Source organism: Podarcis muralis, chromosome 2 (assembly GCF_964188315.1).
Source record: "Podarcis muralis chromosome 2, rPodMur119.hap1.1, whole genome shotgun sequence".
Classification (NCBI taxonomy): Eukaryota; Metazoa; Chordata; class Lepidosauria; order Squamata; family Lacertidae; genus Podarcis; species Podarcis muralis.
This window is the reverse complement of record NC_135656.1, coordinates 42,141,701-42,164,745: the sequence shown is the minus strand read 5'-3', so window position 1 is coordinate 42,164,745 and position 23,045 is coordinate 42,141,701. Positions and strand designations below refer to the sequence as shown.

Below are 23,045 nucleotides of genomic sequence, written 5' to 3'. Positions count from 1 at the left end.
AAATTATAGCGACATGGTTAAGCACCAGCTAAGACTGTGATCCAACAAGCAATGTGCCCCTTGCATCTTCCTTTTGAACAGCAAGGTGAACACAGTTCTTAGCACAGCAAATAGCTGCAGTCCTGGGACAGGGTAAGTAAATGGGCACTCAGATTCCTATGAGTGGGTTGGGCCTTCAAAGCTTGTCTGTGCTGGCATCTCCATGGAGGCAGAAAAGGAGTCGACACCAGCACAGCACCTGAATTATTCTCAGTCATTTCCATAGAAGGGGGAAGCTCTTCACTGACAGGAGGCGGCACCAAAGGCAGCTCCACAATAGGAGAAGCCTGACGAGAGGCATCAGATACCACAGGGGAGGAACACTTCCTTGTCAACCCAGTTGATATCTCCTCTGGATCCAGATGCTTACTCTTTGGATCACGGGCCCCTTCCTTGTATTATGACATTTCGTGGGAGCACAATTTTGCTTCCTCCAACCTGCTGGGACCCTCCCTGGGTCATCAAGCTCCAACTCCCCAAAGTCCTTCCATTCTTTCATAGGACTGAACCATCCCCTCCATAACATCTCAGTGGAGCTCATTAAACACAAACTGTTAAAACACGGTTACGAGTGCTGCTGCATGCATTATAAATATACAACGCTATTGCAATCATGCAGTCATTCCTACTGAACTACGATTCCAGCTTGATGGGTCTACTGTTCATCTTCTCACGCTGATCACAAACTTGGCCGACACAGAAACCATTAGGTCTTGGAACACTGCACTAATCAATTGCAAGCTTAAATGCTTTATCATCTTTAGGTGGAGCTCCCAACCATTCATAATCAAGGCACGTCAAAACCACAAGTCCATTTCCAGGAGCTTCTGTGGTGTGCTTATGAGACATTGCTATGACCCCAATGAAAACAACACTACCACAATAGTGCCAGACATGGGGTACTGTAAGTGTGTGGGCAAACTGAACAACCAGATGCACAAATAATTAGTAACATCCCTTCTATCCACTGTCTCAGCCCACAGATCTCAAACTCCCTCATTGTTGGTTTTACAAAGCCTGTAAGATTTCAGAATTGGATCCAAAGATGTGGCCTAAATGTTAGGGGGCAGTTGCTTCACATTCTGGACCCCTGAGAATGCTTGCTTCAACATTCATTGGTCACCAACTTCAAGTGAACATTTTGGTGATTTTTGGCATCCAGAGCTCTCTCCATTTCCTGCTGCTCCACAGTCAAAGAGCACATCCTTTGTCAGATTTAAAACTTAAGCATAACAAACTCAGAAACATAATGGCAAGTTCCTCACAGAAGGAAGCTACAGATACAGCCGCTCAGAAGAAAGAGCTGTGAGTTTATGAAAGAGACCTTTGTGCGCTGACAGTCAGAGTCTTTAAGAGGCTGGCAGATCTGAAGCAGACTCAGTGTGACATCAGGATAAAAGCAAAAAAAGTTCTTTCAGGCAGCAGAACACATATTATAAGACCACTCTTTTCACTTCAGCAAGCTAACCTGAATACCTCCCTCACCATCAGATGGCAACTGAGACTCTTCTACTTTCACCTACTCCCACTGAGATCGTGTTTTGGAGGAGCAGATTTGCCACCAGTTTCTACAAGTCATTTCCTATGTTATTTGGGGAAATTGTGCAATCCAACCCTGGATCAGCATTGTTCACATTTGTCCGCCAACATAATAACAACTGTTTTAAATGACTCCCAAAGCTTTTACAAAATGAGCTTGGAGGGAGCCATCTCACGGCATCTTGTACTTTCCAAGTATTTGTCTGAAATTAACTGGAGCAGAGGTAGTCACTCAACTGAATGACCATTTGAGTCTATAGAAAGGTAAAGCTGAGCCAAAATCTTTACTCTCAATCAACCTAGGGTGGAGGTGGTCAGAGGATATCAAATTCTACAGTAAACAGAACACGGATATTGCAGTCAGGATAAGTCAAGTAAATCAAGCACAAGTCCATTATTGCTGACAATATTTTGGGGTTTAAACACAACTAAAAATTATGGTAGGTAGTGGTGCTACACCAGGAAGGGGGAAATCATTTTATTTTGGTATTTGCATCCTGCTCTTTGAAGGCGAAATGCCTTCACAAAGTGGCTTGCCAATAAATGCATATGGCACCAACCACAATAGATAGGATGAGATTTCATTTTAAAGGATATGGGGATAGACAAGAACCCCAGCTACAACTATAGTTTCTGAGTCAATTAAACAGAAGCTGACCACACATTTTCAAGCTAGTTATAAGGCTAGTCTAAGGATGAATATTGTCTGCCATCTTTATAAAACAACCTCTTAATTATAAACTCTCATTGACTACAGCTATGCAGTAGAAATCTCCAGTCTGCCTAAACTGGCATAAGGGAACTTCATAATGGTGCTTCCAGACAGGGGCTTAATATTGTAAATGGGTCATGTAATATCACAAATTGATTATTGGCAATATTTAAAAATAAATAAATAAATGTTGGATTTATTCAGAAAGGGTAAATCTGGATTACATGGGTGGGGGGAAATATGGGCTGGCATTTTGCTATCAATGACATCATAACAAATTCCTTCTGAAGATGAAGGGGCTTTCAATTTTTTTTTAAAAAAAATATGTATTTATATACTGCTTAATTGCCAGAGTTTGTGGTATGGCATGGATGCCTGCTGTTCAAAGAAGAGATGGGGAAACAAAAATGCCACTGGGCACATCCCTAAAGTTGTTCTTTGAATCCCGGCCTATGCAAACTGAACAAATTTGTATTTATTTGTTTGTTTTGGGTTTTATTCTGACGCTGGTATATCTGGTGAGAGACATGAAGCTATATATAGCAGAGTCATTCTGTGACCACAGGAAGTGCTGTTTAATCTCTCTCTGGCTCCAGAGATTTCAGACATTGCTCACACACATTTTCGAGCCTATCTTTGCAGTCTTAAGGGCTAGAAACTTGCATGAAAGGAAAGAAACGACAACATGAATATGCAATATGCTAGCTTGTGTGTTCACTGTAAAAACCCTATCTTTCTGTGCTGCTGCAGCATCACAATACTGCCTACCCCCTTAAAAAAATATACCCACGTATACTTGGCATCAGATACGAACTATCTGTATCCCTCTTAAAGAGGCCAGATTTTCATTTTTTGCAAACCACAGTTCGAAACAGACGGGAACCTAAGCTGGAAAACTGGCTGATAATTATGAAAGTCATTTGGAAATTACTATGTTCCCCCTCTCAAAGTCCTAAATTTTCTTATAACTAATGCATGTGCAAGATTCCTTTCTGAGATGTAGATTAGTTTTCACAAGGCCACTTGGGATTTGCAATACACTGCCTAGGCCAGTGTTTCCCAACCACTGTTCCACGGCACACTAGTGTGCCGCGAGATGTTGCCTGGTGTGCCGCGGGAAAAATTAAAAAATTGAAAGATTTTTTTTTTAAAAAAAGTAAAATTTTCGATTGGGGCGCCGTCACTAGATGACCCCTGGGGTTCCCTCCCTCCCGCTCTGCGCCTCCCTCCTCCTCCTCCTCCTACGGGGAGGCCCTTCCTGGCTCTCGGCCAAGGCTTGGCGGCTGCCACTCACTCACTCGCTCGCCCACCCGTCCCTCCATCCCTGCACCCGGCCTCTCCCCCTCCGTCCCCGTCACGGGGGCTGCCGGGATCCGCAGTCCCCTCGCCCTTGGGCTCCGCGCCTGCGCAGGGTGCGCAAACTACGTTTCCCAGTGTGGCCTGGCGGGCCGGGCGTTTTGTTTGAAGCGCTCTTCTCCCGGCCATGGAATGAGCGCAGCGGCGGCGGCCGGGCGGGCAGGGGCTCTTCTGCGCAGACCCCGCGCAGCCTGCCTGCGCCCCCCGGAGATCGGGCGGCAGGATGGAGCCCGGGGATCCCCGCGGAGGCGGAGCGGCGGAGGCTGCCCCCCAGGTAGGGCTGCGTCGGGGTTTTTTTATTTTTGCAATGCTGCATCCACACCGGAGGGGACGCATCGGACCGCGGGGAGACCCCTTGGCGGGCGTGCAAGGCAATGCATGCGTGCAGGCGTTGCATGGAGTGCAGTGCAATGCAATGGCAACGCGGCGCCCTGCATGCATGCATGCAACTTCCACTGGCGCTCCGGACTTGGCAGGTGAGGGGGGTCCCCAGTGGGCGGCAGAGAGAGCCGGGAGGGCGAAGGGGAGCCGGGGGGGAGCAGCACTGCTCCCCGAGCCGAGCCCGGGGGGAAACTTCGGCGTCGTTGCGCCGGGTGTTGGAAGCGGAGGCTGGCGGGGGCCCCTCACCTGCAAAACCTGGTCGCCTCTCATATATTTCGTGCATTGCATTCATCGCCCGCTTTCTCCTCCAAGGAGCTCCCGGGGGCGCGCGTGGTTCTCCCCGTGTTATCCTCGCAACAACAGCCCTGCGAGGTGGGTCAGGCGAGTGGCCCAAGGGAGCACCCAGGGATTGTCCTGGCCAGGTGGGGTGATTTGAACCCTGCTCTCTGCCCGGTCTTCGTCCTCATTTAGCCCCCACATGTGCATGACTGTGCATGACTGAGGTTTTCCCCCCTCGTCTTGGCTATGGTGTGAGTCTGTGCTGTTAATTAATGGGGTTCTGCCTTCGGAGAAGATGAGCCAGCCCTCAAGGAGGTGATTATGTAATTTGCTAGCAATTCATGTCCCTCCCGGAGTGACGCTGCGCGCTGACGTCACGGGGCTGTAATGGTGGTGTGCCTCGAGATTTTTTTCATGAAACAAGTGTGTCTTTGCCCAAAAAAGGTTGGGAAACACTGGCCTAGGCAACTCTTTCCTTCCTTGCAAGTTACGTGTGATGCCACTTTGTCCCTTGATTAGCTGTTGCTCCATGTTTGTAAGCATGGGGCAGGGGCAGGAAGATGTGGCCGTGGTTGGAGCACTGGCCCAGGCAGCAACACTTTTACTTGGGAGATGAGTGGTGAAAGATGCAGACACCTCTTTTCCCCACTGGCCTTCTTCATCTCCCACCCAATCTTGCAAGTGGAGCCAGATCCAGGTCAGCAATTTTGCAAGTTTTCTGGCAGAAGTGGAAATCGCAGGGGCAGGACTGGTTGATGTGGAGACTGAGAAGAGAGTGAGGTCTGTGCTATGGTGGGGCAGGGGCAGAGGCTCACTCCAGCGACTGGATAATAGCTAGTTGTGTCAAAGTTAGAGTATGCCCGTCTTAGTTAAATGAGAGCTTCTGCGAGAAACAAGCTTAAATGAGGAGGGGGATGAGTGACTGCTCAGTCCTGTTGAATGTAACCGTCCAGAAAAGTGTAGGATTAGGATTTTCAAAATCACTACATTTCCTGTCCCCAACACAACAGCCAGGCTTGTGATGTGTTTTTCTAAATGTTTACATGATGCATACAGCCCAAGGGAGGACATGTGAGTTATCTTATCTGGAAAATTCCTAGCTAAATTGATTGCTTGTGTAAAGACTTCAGAGCCACAGTATTGCTCTGGAAATTATATAGCCATTTTTAAGAGTTTCTAAATTTTGAGAATCAATGCACCACCCACCGACCTTTCTGAGTGCTTCGTTCAAGAAACAGAGACTACAATCATATTACTGTATATAGATGCATATTCGTGTAAATTTATTAATTTTAATTACGACTAGAAACCCATATTTAGGGGCAAGGCAATTTGCCAGAGAAGCTACTCAGTTCCCAAAATATTTGCTGGTTTTAATATACTAGTGAGACAACAAGATCAGGTTTTTCTACACCCTCTCAAAAAAAGCTTAGAAACTCCTACTGAAAGCAGGCTACGATTCTACAGAATTACTTCATCCAGAGATGGTGGTAATAAAGACACTGAGAGAACAGGGGACAAAATGACCAGGCCCATCACTGGAGAGAAAAGGGGGAAATAAATAGGTTTGCCATACACCCAGAAAACATGCCCAGAACATGCCCAGAAATCGGATGCCCAAAATGGCGTCTGGGGCAATTTTTTTGGTTTTTTTCCTGGGGTTTCTTTGCAGGGCACACAGCGAGGGCTCCAGCTGCCCATGGTGCCGCTGCTGCTGGGACTGCCTGCTGCCTCCCTTGTTTGGCCGTGCGTGGCTGCCCTGTCGGGGAACTGCTTCTCTGAGGCGTGGGTGGTGCACTAGACGACAGTGGCGCAGTGTCCTGAGCGCAGTGGGCTCTTGCTGTGGCCGCAGTGCCAGCACCTTATGTGCATTTCCCAGGGGCCTGGACCCACTGTTTACGTCTCTGAGCCTGCCCACCCAGCCACAAGGTGCGAGCGCTCCTCCCGACAACTCCCACTGTCTCCTGCAGGTAAAAGGGAGGCAACATAGGCTCATGTGCAAGTGAAGGACTGGCCAGACGTGCCTGCTGAAGGAAGTGGGAAGGCAGGGAATCCAGGGTGGGTATTGGGGGGGGGGGTGTCCAGATTTTTCAAATCAAATCAATCTTTATTATGGTCTAGAGACCCAACAAATCGTTACAAAGCAATGCACAATTCAGACAGCCTACCTCCAGGTTAAACAAGCATTTTGTTCAGACTTAAAGATAGGGATCATTGGTTCTTGCAACCACCGATAAAAACTTTGCCACTGCTAATGTTCCAGCGTTTGTCCCGTCTTCCAATAGGAACCTGACATAGTGAGCCTCTGATTTTCCCGGGAAAGGTACCAGCAAAGGTAACAAGATCTTTACTTTTTGAAATATGGCAAGCCTAAAAATAAAAGGTAATGAAACTAAAGGCTGAACGCTACACACCTTTGTGTGACCCAACTCGGTGCATATGCTGTCACCTGTATGGAGTGCTGAAGTTTCTTGCCTTACTTCAAAGCCCTAGCAGTTAACTCCACAGCATGCCCAGCAGGTTTACTGAGCAGTCAAAGCAAAAGCTATAATGACCAGGCAAACCTGCTTCTTGCAGGCCACCAAACAGTCAGTAGTTAAGCTGCCTTATTTTGCTAGTGACCATTCCCTTCCTAGAACTGTTCTTCTGGAGGATTCACATCATACTTGCTATTTTGTTTAAGCACACCTGTTCCTTGAACACAACTGGCCTACTATTTTCTTCTCCAATGCCCAACTCATCTAATGTGTTCAGATTAATTCTCATCTGTCATAACTGAGATACCATCCATGACAGATATGTTATAGCTGAAATACCAGGATGGCAGTCAGTGGTGTAGTGGAGCAAGGACAAAAACACTGCCACTTAAGTCACAGCAGGGATGACGATATCATCTCCTGGGGCACTATCTGCCAATCCTCTGCACGCCAAATAAATACACTCTAGTCTTCTCAGAAACTAAGAAACTAAGCATAGAAAGAGGTGGGTTGTATTAGCACAAACATCTAAGGGTTAAGCTGCCATGTTTATTTTGGAAAATCCTGAAATCCCTTCATTATAGCCAACTGGTAGGTCATAAAATAGCAAGGAACCTTCCAAGTCCAGCAGAAATTGTCATAAGACTGGAGGGTGGTTACGAATAAAAAGCTAGCTTGGAATTGACATCAGCATTGGTTACAGGGATTGTTGTGAAGGAAATGCACTTCATCATTTACCACTGCACCACTGATGGCAGTACTGACTATCATCCGGACCTTGACAATATTTATCCCTGAAAGGAACCTATGAACATGGCAATCTCCTAACAAACAAATGCCAGTGGTGCAACACAGTATGTTGTTGAGAAAAGAGCAGGTCACAGCATCAGCCATGTCCACGCTAGGTAATACTGCTGGATAGCACAAGAAGATGATATAAAACTGAAGTATCAAAAACAGAATGTCTTGTGCAGGGGTGACCCACTCCTAACCCACAGGACTGACTGCCCCCTCCAAAAAAAATCCACCCCCAAGAGCAACCACAGTACAGACCAAAAAAAATAAAATTGATACAGCGGTACCTCGGGTTACAGATGCTTCGGGTTACAAACGCTTCAGGTTACAGACTCCGCTAACCCGGAAGTAGCACCTTGGGTTAAGAATTTTACCTCAGGATGAGAACAGAAATTGCACACCGGCTGCATGGCAGCAGCGGGAGGCCCCATTAGCTAAAGTGGTACCTCAGGTTAAGAACAGTTTCAGGTTAAGAACGGACCTCTGGAACGATTTAAGTTCTTAACCAGAGGTACCACTGTACAGTGCTGAGGTGAGGCTGTTGTTTTATGCTATACATATTCCTCTGTCCTCCTTCATGACTAACAGAAACAAAACAAGCTAGGTAACCAAGAATAAGCCAACACCACCAAATCTGTGAATTTCATACAAGCTGTAGGATTCAGCTTTCCTTGGCATACAATACAAGGAACATTTGAGCAGAGTTTTGACTTTCTTTTAAGCACTTCAAACATACAGATGGATACCCAGCCTCCAAAGAACTCAATGATTCACAAAACAGCAGGCGCAGTGGATGTCAAGGCGTTATGCTGCTCATCAGTAACAACATTCAGTGAATGCCTCTGACACATTCCGCACTGTGGTCACAACAGCAATTCATGGCACTCTCTGGGGGGAAATGCTGTGTTTACAGAGTCACGTTTACTTACTGTACCGTATGTTTGTTCTTCGTAAGTAAGTGCTTCCAATGTCTAAGTTCTTTTAGAAAATGAACTCTGCAGTCGGAATGAGAGCAGATTCTCCTGCATTCCTGTGGAACTACAGAAGTGTCCGATGTCACCTCAGCATATTCCTATGTTGTGCACGTGTCTCATAAACAAAGAACAACACAAACAACAGCAGAGGAAAATGGCAAATCAGCCATTTGTAGCAGAGAGGAAAGTGGCAAAGCTCAGGAGGAGCAGGAAGCATTGCACCTGTTGCAGCCTTCTCACAGTCTCAATTACATACACGGGATAAGGACAATTTCTGTTTTATGTACTTCTTTTAAACATTTGTTTTTCACAGTTTTCCTTGGAATGTACCACTGCACAGTTCTAGAGGCTATTACCTTAAATAGGCATAAAGAGGACTATCAGTTAAAACATGCATGCCCAAATGGCTAAACAGCAAAACAGCCATTTTTACTTGCACAGTTGGCATATGAAGTCAAAGGATACTATTAGCGTCACAGCTTTGACAAACCTATGATATAAATACTTCAGAGTATTAGTCTGCATAAAACAGTTAATGGGCTAGGGCTTTCTGCCATGCACCACTTAAATTCAGACCCCTGTCTGTGGTGCTGAACTCACAAGTTACAACTAGGCTGCTGAACTCTTGAGATCCATTTTGATCCTCTTCCTATATGTCACAAGCAAACATATTACAGGCCACTTCACACATTGCACTGAAGGAAGTGCACAGTCTTCTACTTGGATGCAATTAGTCACAGCAACAAAACCATCTCGCAGTGGCTTCAGACGATTCTCTAGGCTGATATTTCTTCACTTTCATCTCAGAGGCCTGCCTGGCCTCTACCTTTTATCTACTTTGAAAGAAACAAACCTATAAAAGTTGTTTTGCTTTGTGTTTTTTTAAGAAAGTGTCTGTCATTACAATGCAGTGGACTTACCAGTCACTTTACAGGCTTCCAAAGCAGCATCTGGCTGTTGATGAGTAAATGGTGTCAAAAAGCTGGGCTCCTCTTTACGGTTACACATCTCATCCATCACTTTCCCCTCTCTACTCGTTGCTTCTAGTTTCTCTGAAGAACCAGGGATCGTCTTCTTGAGAACAATCCCCCCTTCCTTTGACGCCCCCACCAAAGCCACATTTTCCAGAGATGTTTTTGCATCTTTAATAAAGGCAGTTATTCTTTCTTCACCTTGAGGGCACTCAAGGGCAGCAAAATCCTCTTTTTTTGACACCAGGGACATTGGCGCAGTATTTTCTCCATCATCCTTGTGCTCTTTCTGCTGTTCTGATAAAGTAGTGGGAATAGCTTTCTCCATTCCTTGTGGATTTCACCGTGTCAACTTGACAAACCAAACATCAAGGCTTTGGGTGGATTTGCATCAATTACTGCCAGACAACCTATAATAAAAAAGTGACAAAATGTTCAAAAGACTGAATTTCACACAAGCCCATTTCAGACATTTTGGTTAAGATGCAGTACACTCAACCGCTTCTGAATTTATATAACAAATGCTTTAAAAATTGTAGCTGAGGCCTAAGAACAGCTCACATTTCTGGTGTGGAGCACAGCAATTCCTATTTCAACAGACTAGCATGCTACAAGAAAATGAAAAATATGAAAAATGAAAAACATATTAACCTCAACTTCACTGTAGGACAGAGGGTGGCCAACCTGCAGCATGTGAAACAGGTAGTAGTAGGTTGTAGCATGCTCAGACTGGACAGGAAGGCTGGCAGGTCTGGCCATGACCCAGTAACAAGTCTGAATCAGTCCTGTGGTGCCAGCTCAGTCCCTGACTCAGCAGCCTTGAAGCCACTATAACCTTTGTGAGGGATTGCAAACCTGAGGGCCTCCAAATGTGGTTTGTCTACAGGTCTCCTCATTTCTGACCACTAGCCGTGATGGCGCCTGAACATCATGTGGAAGCCTACAGGTTCCTCACACCAATTCTAAGCGGTATTATATCATGCTTTGGGCTTTCTCTTTATTTGGCAACAGTGGCTATTAGCCATAATTGCCATGTTCTACCTCCACTGCCAAGAGCTAGTATGCTTTGAATGTCAGTTGTTGTGAACCACCGGTGGGGAGAGCGTTACTGCACTCAGATCCCAAGTCTAAACTTCCCAGAATAGGCCCCTGGGTTTGGCCAGAGTGCTGGACTAGGTGGTCCTTTGGCTTGATCCAGCTGATCTCTAAATGTTCTTATTATCACAATCAAAGAGTCATAGGGGGTTTTCCCCCTACAACTGACTAGCATGACTATCCCTCTGGAACTTGCCAGGAAGATTGTCCACAATGAATTATCTAGTTTGAGGTTTAAGAGTAGGTCCATACCTTCACTATAAAATAACAGTGGGATGAGCTCTATAGACTTCTCCACATCCTTAATGAAAAATGTGTCTTAACCACATTTTAGCCATTGCAAAGATGTTTCTGAATGGGAACTTGAGGCACTAATAGTGCTGCAGCACAAGCATTAAATTGTACCTCTGCAATCTATGCTCACAAATCAAGTCATCTCTTCAGAGGAGAATGGTTGCACTGAGTGCAAGTGAAAAGAAGGAAGAGTAACTGTATGACACTTATGTTCACCAGGTCCACAGGGATACCCTACTTCCCTTACAACAGTTTTCTTTTATCTTGGCTGTTGGACTACAACTCCCACCAACCCTGACGGGAGTTGTAGTCCAACAGCATCTGGGGACCTCACTTTAGAGAACACTGCCTTACACGACACCTGATAGGATCCACAGTTCAACAGCTGTAATGAGATGCAAGGGCAAAGCATTCCACATAAATAAGCAAAAGACATTACCATCATGGGGTGATGGGAAAGAGAGGAATCTGCTGAATTGTGGGCTGGTCTGCAACAATGAAGCCAACTCAGATCAACATCAACAGAAATGGAATATTTATTTATTTATTTATTTATTTATTTATTTATTTATTTATTTATTTATTTATCACCCATCTGGCGGGGCTTCCCCAGCCACTCTGGGCGGCTTCCAACAAAATATTAAACTACAGTAATCCATCAAACATTAAAAGCTTCCCTAAACAGCATTCACAGCATATTGATGCAATCCACCTTTGGGATATCATAATTCAAGGGATGTGCTCTTGGGAATTTTCCTTTACCTTCCTCCGTATACTCATAATGACTATGCCTACACACAGGATTTACACTGTTTGTTATCGAATTATGTGAAATCTTCTGTTTTCCAGCTAGCTACTATGCCATTTCTTATCAACGCTGCTCTTTCTAGTTTCAGGCCTACAGAACTGAGCTAAACCCTCATAAAACAAATTTTAAAGCAAGACATAATGGAGTTCATTGTGGGTTCAGGCAATTCCTTCAAACTGGCACTGTCACATTGAACAAAATAATATGCTGAAACCAATTTCATACACAGCAAGAAATACAGAACTCATTAATGCACTTTAGATATGTCCTATTAGTTTAAATATATTTATATATTTATTAACAAGAACTCCTATTTGTTTCAGAGATCCCAATTAATTCTCGGCACAGAAACCACCTTTCTTCTAGAACTGGCTGGGTATATATTATTTCTCATGCACATCCACTACATGCTCTTGTCATTGGGCCCCTCTTACGAGTCCTATTATCTCTTCAACTACCCCACACCCTGACCAGTTAAACTAGCTACCAGTGAGACACAAATTATTTTTGTCCAAATTTATCAGTTCCAATGTCATTCTACATTAAAACTGACTGGGGAGAACACATGCCATGAACATACAACTTGCTCTCTATAAAACTTTAATTTCAAAATCATTATTTTGCACTCTGGATTACCTCACAACTTTCCTCAGCAATTAATATGAAATATACTACCACATACACACAATCCTCAGGTAAAGGACACATAACAAACAAGACAATGTCAATGAATCACAGTATTTGGGAATCTACTGTTAACAGCCCAGTCCATTTCATGTTTATATGGGACCCATCAGCTCAAATCCCTAAGTGTCCCTTCCATGCACAGAAAGCTTTTGATCCAGGATGTCTTCTGCTGGCAGTACGAAGTTGGTCTGTCGGTCTGTCTGTATCTTTCCCACTCCCCTTTTCCTTCAGGTAGTTCCCCAACCCTTCAGTGGAGGGTTCAGGGGGAAATCAGCAAAGGTTACCTCTCATCCACCTGCAAGAGAGTCTCATGAGCAGAACTCTAATCACAGGATGATCCTACCAGCAGAAGGGAACTCCTCTGTATTCAAGCCATTGGGTTCACCGCGACTTAAACCTAAAGGTAAAGGGATCCCTGACCGTTAGGTCCAGTCGCGGGCAACTCTGGGGTTGCAGCGCTCATCTTGCTTTATTGGCCAAGGGAGCCGGCATACAGCTTCCGGGTCATGTGGCCAGCATGACTAAGCCGCTTCTGGCGAACCAGAGCAGCGCACGGAAATGCCATTTACCTTCTCACCAGAGTGGTACCTATTTATCTACTTGCAATGCGTGCTTTCGAACTGCTAGGTTGGCAGGAGCTGGGACCGAACAACGGAAGCTCACCCCGTCGCGGCTTGCTTACAGATAAATGGGCCTCAGGCTGAAAGCCTATACTCACTTATCTAGGAACAAGCTCCTTTGAAATGGGATTTGTATTTCTAAGTAGACATTGGTTTTCACATACATGTGCATACAGTGGCAGCTAAGAATTCTATACAGACTTTTTCTCTCTCAGGCTTCCCAATACTTAGAGAGGGTCCCCCCCCCCCAAAAAAAAATACACTTAATGAATCTGTGAAAGAACTTTAGGTTAAAATTCAAGCCAGAAATTTAGCAATGGAAAAGAAGTGAGCACAGTATGCTTCAAAAGCTTAAACCCCAAATCAGAAAGAACTAACTAATTACAAAACAAAATGAATTCATCAGTCAGAGAACTATCTTCATTTAATAATATTTTAGCAGAGCAGACATAAGAGGCCCTTACATGTTGCCTGGTCCACAGGCATCATGTTATTATCTTATTGGCTACTTCTATAGAGCCCAGATTTGTTCTCTTTCTACTGTACTAGCTAGAATCTAGAGCCAAGATGCAGAATGTCCATTTGGAACCTCAAGAAGTGCTGTAACTTAGCAGTGAGCACTGAAGAGTGTGCACAAACCAGTGCAAGCAACAGAGCAACAAATGTAGTTACCACTAGGAGGAGATAGATGCTCAAAAGTGGTGATAAGTGAGGCTGTGGCAATCTAAGTAAACACATGTGGCTTGTGCATGAGAGGTGCAAGATAAAATACAGGAGACAACAGCTTAGCAAGTCTTTTTCCTCAAGGTGCCAAACTTGTTGCACCTTTCTTCCATACAGGCTGTTCCTGGATGACACATTCACCAGACAACAATCACCCTGAAACATGTCTTCCCAATCTGTCACACGGTGGCATGTGCCAGGAGTGACCTTGTAAACCCAATATTAGTTCACAAAGATGCTACAGAAGAAGGGCAGCAATAACATTAGGTCTATAGACATAAATACTTTGCCTGGCATCATCATCGTAATCATGAGAGGCAATTTGGTTCTCAAACTGCCTGCCCTATTTAGGTTCTTCTTCTGGTTTTGAGGCTGAAGAACTAAACAGGCCATGCCACCAACAAGCTACCTCTGACAACTATCATTGCAAAGAAAATACTGGCCAAGGTGGACTGATGCACTGCCAGAATTCCTTCTGTTGTGCACCTTTGCCAGGAGGAAGCAGAGCAAATTACTCAAGGAGGAAATTATTTTGGCAGTAACTGAGTAATTAATTTTTCTAAAGTGGCAGTTATTAAAAGCACAGTTCAGGCACTCAAAATTGCCATAACAGCCTTTTATAGGGTTAAGTTCAGAAATATAATACAGAAACTTCATCATTTGCCACAGATACTGTAGAAAAACACAGACACAAAAAATGAAAAAGAATGGGATTAGTTCCACAGAAAGGTTTCGCACAGCAATACAAGTTCACAATTTAAAGATTATTATAGTCTGGATCCACCAAAACGTGCTGGAGCAGGTACAATTATCAAAACCATTTAAATGAAACTAAACTGCAATAGCATGTAAATTTACTCTGAAGTAAGACCCATTATATTTTTCCTCAGGTTAGAGTGCACAAGATTGCAGCCTAGGAATGATATTTCTGTTTCTAGTGCCCAAACTTTGTGTGTGTGTGTGTGTGTGTGTGTGTGTGTGTGTGTGTGTGTGTTTGTAAAACTTCCTGGTTAGCAGACCACAGTTGTCATGTCTTGTTGAATGCCCTTATGTACCACTTTCTGTCACAAATGACCTCTAGACAGTTTAATTTAGTGATAAGATACTTTGTTGGTACAGTATATAGAAGCAATGCAACTTGAAAGAGAAAAATCAATCTGATGAAGAATTTGAGAAAATTATTTAAGTAACACTATCCATGTACAAGTTTCTTTACAGACATTACTCTAGGGAGACATGCCTCAACCCCAGAGAAGTTACAATCTGAATTTTCCCATTGTGGCTTAGGCAAGGTGAGCAGAGAGAGACTATTAACAGATCCAAGAAGAGTTTCCAAAGAATCTTTTCAGGAGCTGTGGTCTCTCCCCTCTGAAAGTATGATGATTAAGACATAGAAGTGCTCTTTGGGCTCTCTTTCTCTGGCACCATACATATGGCCATGTTCACAGAAACCCTTCCACATATATTATTTTCCTGAAGAGGCTAAATAACCTGCCTATATTGTTCTATACCTTGCTGCATTTCAGCTCAGAAATTCATCTTCAAAACATTAGGAGAGTCTGCTGAATCAGACCAATGGGCCCACCTAGTCCAGCATCCTATTCTTACAGTGGCCAACTGGATGCCTGTGGGAAACTCACAAGCAGGATTCAAGCACAAAAGCATCCTCCCCTCCTGTGGTTTCCATCTTCATCATAAGCCAATTAACAGAGCTACCATTACAGTAAAATGTTATGAAGCGTTTTAATAACTTGGTCACAATGAAAAAACCATGCATTCAGTCTTTCAGCTGCAATCACAAGCCTTCAAATACACAAGGCATAGCTAATCAACAACTGCCTGAACATGCAAGCAGACTGAGTTCTAAATTTAATAAAAACAAGCCTTTTAAAAGAAGTTAATTCCACAGTGCCAAATGCATGCATACATATGAGCCTCCAACTATTACTTAGCAGGTCTTCCCATTACATACATTTCTGCAGTAACACATCATGGAGGAACCAATAAGCAACTGTTAAGAGGCCTAGGGAATACTAGCAGGCAAAAGAAGCCCCGTTTTCCATCACCAGTCAAGCAAGCTGCCACCCACGAGAGGCAAAGAGCAACTCTCCAGGGTGTGCAATCAAATAGTAAATTCTGCTTCTACCTGTCCCCACCAATTTACTCACCTTTTAATATTTCTATACAGTACTGCTTTTCAGTTTATTCCCCCCACAAGTAAGTTTATAACAATAAAAATAACCATATACTGAAAACAATTAGTGTCAAAACTATCCAACAGAAATAACAATATACATACTAGACAAACCTCTTTGGCAGAGGACTCCATAAGTGGAGGGCCTTCCCAACCAAGAGAGACTTCTCTCCAGTTACCACTCACCTCATCTCACATTATTCCTAAAAGACTCCCAACAGCTTACTTGTTTTCCTGCCTGCGTCTCTATAAGAAACATGAAAGCTAGGAGCAGGGCAAAGGAATCTGATAGCTTTAGTAAACTCTAAGCCCTAGCTGGACTTTTCATCTCTTATTTGACCTAAATCTGTAACTTCTAGAAAGGCAAACAGTTACATGCCTGCAGTAAGGGAGACTTGGAGTCACTCTTCACTATCAGTCTGTTGGGAGTAATTAAAAAGGTACCACTGACAAACCTTTACATATAGGATGCCCTGTAAATGCGTGTTTTAGTTCTTTTTAAGAGTTTTCATTCCTTTAGGATTACAGTAGTCCTCATACACTGGCCTGACTTGCACATCACACTAAGCTAAACCATGGCTTAGCTCAACATAGCAGCAGGAAGACTGGAAGAGCAGCAAGGCAGTCACATTATCTTCTCTGGAAGCTGACACACCTACATGATCACATTAAGTCATGGTTTGGCTTAAACCAGGTCACTGTGTCTTTTAGCTGAGCATTATATGAGTATCATAGAATCACAGAATTGTAGAATTGGAAGGGATCATGAGGATCATCTAGTCCAACCCCCTGCAATGCAGGAATCTTTTGTCCAATGTGGGACTCAAACCTCTGACACTGAGATTAAGAGTTTCATGTTCTACCGACTTGAGCTATCACAGCTACAAGTATTAATTGGTTAATTGAACTAATCAATGGCAATGAATATTCATCAGAGACTGGTCAGATGAAGTGGACTAGTCCACAAAAGCTTATGCTATAATAGATGTTAAGTCTTTTAAATTGCCACAAGATTATTCATAGATTTTGCTGACACAAATTAACATGGCCATACTCCTGAAACTCATCTAAAACTACATAGGCAAACGCATGTAATGTGGTGGACCATATATTTTAAGGTTCAAATAGTTCATCCTGAATGTTATAACTTTTCCAAATTCCAACAGGCAGCACCGAACCTTTCTTCAGGCCATGTTCAGTAAAGCAATCCTTTGCTGCAGATTATTAAGTCTCATTTTACTGCTTCCTGCATGTAATTAAGAGAGGTAAACATTTGGTCTCACTCCACATCCCAACACCAATGGTGCCAAAAATCAACAATACATACTGCCTCCCTCAAAAATATTCATTTTGCAGTTCTTCTATCTCCGTCACTAAGCATGCCTTTCACTCTCACTGTACACAGGTTAAGATGCATCCAAGTACTCTCAACAGTTCTGGCACTACCTGTTCTATTTCACCTTCAGCATCCCACTACTTCCTTTCCAATGGACAGTGCCAGCTGAAAATACGGAAACTAAGGTCTGCAAATGACATAACCACTTAACTCAGGAAGACATCTGGGTATGGTAAAGATAAACGCAATATAATAACTTAAGCAGAAAATGCCTCACCCCATATTAACTTCAAAACATTTTAAAGTGCACCAATATTGTCCAAGGCTTCATATTTCACAACCTGATAGAAACAATGCTTACTCAGCACAGTCAAAATAATTTCTATTGGTCTTTTTTCCAAGTAAGTAGGTTTAGGATAATAGTCTTAAGCACTGTCCTAACCGATTCTTTGATTTGCTGCAGCAGCAAACTTTTGGCAAATTGCCCAAGTGAGAGCACGCACCAAATAAATTGCCACTATCAATGGACAGGAAACTTACTTCTTAGTAGACATGTATAGGATTGTGTTGCAAGTCCCACAGAGTGCAATGGCACTCACTCTCTCAGGTAATCAAGTACAGCAACTTAAAGAGGGGGAGAAGAGGCAGAAATCTGACACTAAGTAGACCTATCAAAGACAAGCTATGTCTGTGAGTCCTCATCCTAATGGGTGCAGCAGTTCCGTGTATTGCACTAGTTCAAGCTCATCCATTTCTCACAAGTATAACTTCATGTAACAGTGCATGACAACACAGAGAAACTGTGCCAAGGAGAAGAATGTGGATTCTTTACAATGAAGCCCCCAAACTCTTGGATCTTTGGGTCAAGCAAAAGGCAGGTGTCCTCTTTTGTCCCACCCACCTCGAGGCTCATTTGCTCTCCTCCCAGAGGAAACACTGACTTACCGGCTTGCTGAAGAACCTCGGGAGTCGTTCATGCCCCCACCCTACGCACCACCACCCCACTCGCACACCCAGAGGGTGTGTGTAGCTTCATCAGCATCCCGCTCAGTCTCATCACCTGATGCCAGGTCCGGATGCCCATCACTCCACGCACACCTGTGACGCGCCTGCCGCTCGGAAGTCCTTTGACGGACACCTTCCCCCTTCCCCGGCACCTGTCCGCCTTCCCGGGCGCCTCCCCCCAGTCACCTGCAACCCCCTCGGGTGTGCCTCGCCGCCCAAGCCTCCTCGAGAGAGGGCACCTGCCACCTTCCACCTGCCCCATTCGGACTCCCCACCACTTGACCTCCCCACTCTGCTCCGCTCCAGGGGGGAAGAGCAGCCGGAGCTCCCGCCCGGCTCGTGGCCTACCTGTCACTTACCTCCCTGACAGCAAGGCTCATTCACGGGCGCTCCTTCCCTCCTCCTCCTCCTCCCTCCTTCCCTGTCACTTGCCCTCCTCCTAGGCACCGCCTCCTCGTCCCCTCCTGGCTCCATCCCCTCCGGTCAGGTCCTCCTTTCCCAGCCTCGCCGGGGCGCACTCACCATCTTGCGCCCAGTGCTGCCGCCGCCGCCCCGCGCTGGGTGCTCAGGGCTTTCTCGGTCCCCCTCGGCAGCCCCGCTGCACCCTCCTCTTCTGCCCTCCACCCGGCTCCGGCCTCTTCAGCAGCAGCAGCCGAGGCCGCCGCGCCGGGGACATGGCTCCTTTAAATCCTCCTCCTCTCTCTCAGCTTCTCCCCCCGCGCCACCACTCCCCGCTCCGTCCCACCAACTCCCTCCCTTTCTCTACCCGGCCAGCCCAGCTGCCTGCGCCGCTCCCGCCGCGCCCCTCCCCTCTCCTCCTTCCGAGTCGCGACCGCAGAGCGTCTCTAGCAACGCGACGGCAGCGGCGCCATGTTGGGAGAGGCAAAACGAACTCTCCCCCCCCTCTCGCTCCGGGATGACGTCATGGGGCCGCCGAGGCCAGGGCCTCAGGCAACTATATTGCGCGCGCGGGGCAGGCTGGGGTGGGGTGTCTGAGCTAGCTAACGGGCCGTGGCACTGGGACAGCTGTGGTGACTCAACTTGCCCAGGGTCAAAGCGAATACCCTCCGAACTGTGGCAACGTGGCTTCTCTCTTGGTGGCCACCTGTCCCCGGAAAAGAGAACCAGGGGCGGGCCACGTTATGGCCAAAAGCCCGTGGCCATCGGGGAGGAGGGAAAGAGGGCAGTGGGCAGGTGTATTGGCGCTTCTTGCCTGGAGTTACGCCTGAGGAGACCGGCTGGGGCAGTCGCCCTGGGAGGGAAAGAAGGAAGGAGGGAAACCTGCATGGCTCCTTTCTCGTTTCACCGGCCAGCGGCTCCTGTCACACGACGTCCAGAAGCGCTAGCCTCGAATACACTTACTTCTGACTTGGTCCAGCACGCATGGCGGGAAGGAGGCGCGCCCCCTATCGGAGAGTCCTATTGCTAACCCCCTCAGCGTCCCGAAATCAAAGCGAAAGGGCGCCAGAAGAACCCATACATACAAGTTCTTCAGCCTTTGATATGAGTGGGGTTTAGCTGGGTGGCAAACCTAAAAGCGAGCGATCCGGCCGCATCAGGCGTCCAAGCACCCAGGGCGAGTGGATGTTTCGCCACGCAGGCGAACGCCCGTGTTCCGAAGTGAAGGCGGGACAGCTCACCCCACCCTTGTAAACACCAATCAACAATACTGATAATGAAAACGTATTTACTCTCCACGACCAGAGGAACTAGACTTTCGTTCTTTGAAGCTGTGCATTGACGCCGCCCTCTTAATTTTGGATATATTTTTTTTGTTTCACTTTGCTTTCATTTAATCCAGAAATAATCGAATAAAAATAAAAGATCATCAGAGTTGACTGCCAAGTATGCATGCCTGCGGGCTTCACACAGGCACTGTGAAATCAGGATGCTGGACTAAATGGGCATTTGGCCTGATCCAGCAGCTTCTTATGTAATTATAGGATTACAACTTTAGTATTAACAGAACAAAAAGCAAGCCTGGCCAGATGAAAACCCTGCACAACCAAGAGACTGTGATTCCTATAATAAAATTACCAGGGCTTGTTCCAGTCAGCAGATCTCCCCTCTGTACATTTCTCCAACATTATTACACCATCCAGCATTTTCCAAACATCTAGCCCATGATTCCAATCTCCTATTTTGTCTCTCTATGATCCTCATGAAACTCACGCTGCAATACTATTTAGGTTTACTCAGAAGTTCCACTGAATTCTTTGAAAGGCTACAATCCTACACCCGCTGAACTTTTTGTGACTTCTCTCCTTGAAAATGTCTCCAGTAATTAAACTGGAAAGACGGCATCAGGAAAAGGGGGGTGGGGGAGAGACCCAAATTGCCCTTACAATATGGGGTTGCATTGTCATCATAAAGTTCCCTCAGACAGTATGGCAAGCCATTAAAAGAAAAGAATACTGGCAAAGTGTAAAGGTAAAGGACCCCTGGACAGTTAAGTCCAGTCAAAGCTTCAAGCCGAGGGAGCCGGTGTTTGTCCACAGACAGCTTTCCGGGTCTTGTGGCCAGCATGATTAAACCGCTTCTGGTGCAATGGAACACCATAAAGCATGGAAACACTTTTACTTTCCTGCCAAAGCAATACCTATGTATCTGCTTGCACTGGTGTGCTTTCGAACTGCTAGGTTGGCAGAAGCGGGGACAGAGCAATGGGAACTCACTCCGTCATACGGATTCAAATCACTGACCTTCCAACCAGCAAGCCCAAGACACTCAGCGGGTACTGGCAAAGTAAACTGATATTCACACCATGTAAGTGACCTTGCTTCCCAGGCTGCTGTGCTGAAAAAGACCTCATAGATGCTTGATACCTTAGAAGAGCTGATACTTGTCAGAATAAGATATTATTATTTATTATATCTCTATACTGTCCTTCAGCCAAAGATCACAAGGTGGTTCACAATACAGGTCAAAACCAGCGCTTTGAATTAGACCTGGAAACTAATTGTCACCCAGTGCAGTTGGGCCAGGATTGATGCAATATGCTCAAACCTCTTGCCCTGGTGAGCAACCTGGCCGCCAAATTCTGCACCAATGAAGTTTCCAAACCATCTTCAGAGGCAGTTCCATGTACAGTTGTACCTCGCAAGTCGAATGCCTCGCAAGACGAAAAACTCGCAAGACGAAAGGGTTTTTGGTTTTTTTAGTTGCTTCGCAAGACGAATTTCCCTATGGGCTTGCTTCGCAAGACGAAAACGTCTTGCAAGTTTGTTTCCTTTTTCTTAAAACTGTTAATACCCAGGGTGCATTAGAGGTGCAGTTGCGACTTGACTTCGAGGAGCAACTCATAGCACGCGGTGTGGTAGCCTGCTGGAGAATGTTGGGGCCACTTCTTAAAATTACTGCAGACTTAATACAGTGGTGCTTCGCAAGACGAAAAATTCGCAAGATGAAAAAACTCGCAGAACGAATTAATTTTGTCTTGCGAGGCACCACTGTATAACAGTGCCATAGTACAGTGCTTTGGTTCAGTTAAAAGTAATGTGCAAGGGCAAGTGTCGAAATAAGTCAGGAAGGGAGTCTGTTAATTGTGGCCACAGGTCACTGACTGGCCTGACTCTCTGCTGTCTTTATACCACTGACATCCCCATTCCATACTGTTACGAACTAAATAGTAACTGTTAGGGCCACAGTGGCCGGAGCTGTACAGTATCTATAAATAGTTTATTGTATTTTATAGTATTTATATAATTTGTAATAAACCTAAAATAGCTTTAATCTGCCCATTTTGTGACAATGAAATAGGTCTTTAGACCTCATGTGCTCAACTCACCACTTGGGGGCCACATGCAGCCCTTGGGGGCCTTCAAGTGTGTCTTGCATAGGTGACCAAGCAGCCTTTACTGCTGAGTGTTGCTATCTCTCTGCCATGATTGGGCTTCCATATATATAAGATTTTCCCCAGCCTGCCGAGCAGCTGTTTGGCAGGCTGGGGATAGTGCAGTTCTGGTGGTGAATATGATGCACAAGGTGGGAAGGGGGGCAGGGGCTGTCCACCACTGAGATCTGCCTCTGCACTGCTGTGTGAGGTCATTTGGGGCAAAGAAGTTGTACACTTATGATATATATAATCATATGCATTTAAATATTAATAAAGATTCAAAGAGATTCAAATAAAGCAGGTACACTTTAAAAAAAATCATTTATTACATAGCATGTTGGGGTAAATTAGGGCCCAGAACCACCCAGAAAAGGAAGTGGGTAATTACTGGAGAAAATCAGTTTATCTTCACAAGATGAAAGGAAATGGCCAAATGTGTGGTTGGTTGGTAGGCAGCAGTTAAACATTCATAATCTGAGAACTGAGCAAACTGTTTCTTCATGTACACAGAAAAACAGACTCTGCTCCAGCTACAGCCAGTCATGACTAAGGACATTTGAAAGCAATGGAAAGAAAATCACAACCCTTTTGCTTTTCATGTGACTTAGACCACATGCATGTCTACTCAGAAATACTGTAAGTACCACTGAATTCAACTGTGTATCCCTAGGTAAGTGTGTGTATAGGGTTGCAGCTCAACATTACCTGGAGTGAAGCTAATAAATCTGGTAATAAATTGCGCTCAAATTTATAGCATGATATTTTTAAACAAGTCTGGTTTAAATCAACATTTTAATCATTGAGTTTCATCTACCCTGATTTATTATGTGTTCTCAGCACTCAAAATTTCTGCTTTTACCTTGCCCCACGCTTTCTTTCTCTATACAGTGGTACCTTGGGTTAAGTACTTACCGGTAATTCGTTC

The 23,045-nt window shown here is 45.2% G+C and overlaps 1 protein-coding gene across 12 annotated transcripts in view; it reads right to left on the bottom strand.

The window, feature by feature from the left end:
- The window catches only part of WIZ (WIZ zinc finger), a 65,720-nt gene extending 45,885 nt beyond the window's left edge, over positions 1-19,835 (bottom strand). For 2 of the 12 annotated variants that reach the window (XM_028717220.2, XM_028717221.2), the window contains exons 1-2: positions 18,808-19,012; positions 9,473-9,933 (exon numbers count right to left, since the gene is read on the bottom strand). In XM_028717220.2, coding sequence (XP_028573053.2) covers positions 9,473-9,851 — 379 coding nt within the window. In that variant the 5' untranslated portion in view covers positions 9,852-9,933; positions 18,808-19,012. Of the gene's footprint in view, positions 1-9,472; positions 9,934-18,340; positions 18,364-18,644; positions 18,740-18,807; positions 19,013-19,647 lie in introns of those variants that run through there. The other 10 variants (XM_077924340.1, XM_077924342.1, XM_028717216.2 and 7 more) reach the window with 7 other exon arrangements.
- Positions 19,836-23,045: the final 3,210 nt, after the last annotated feature.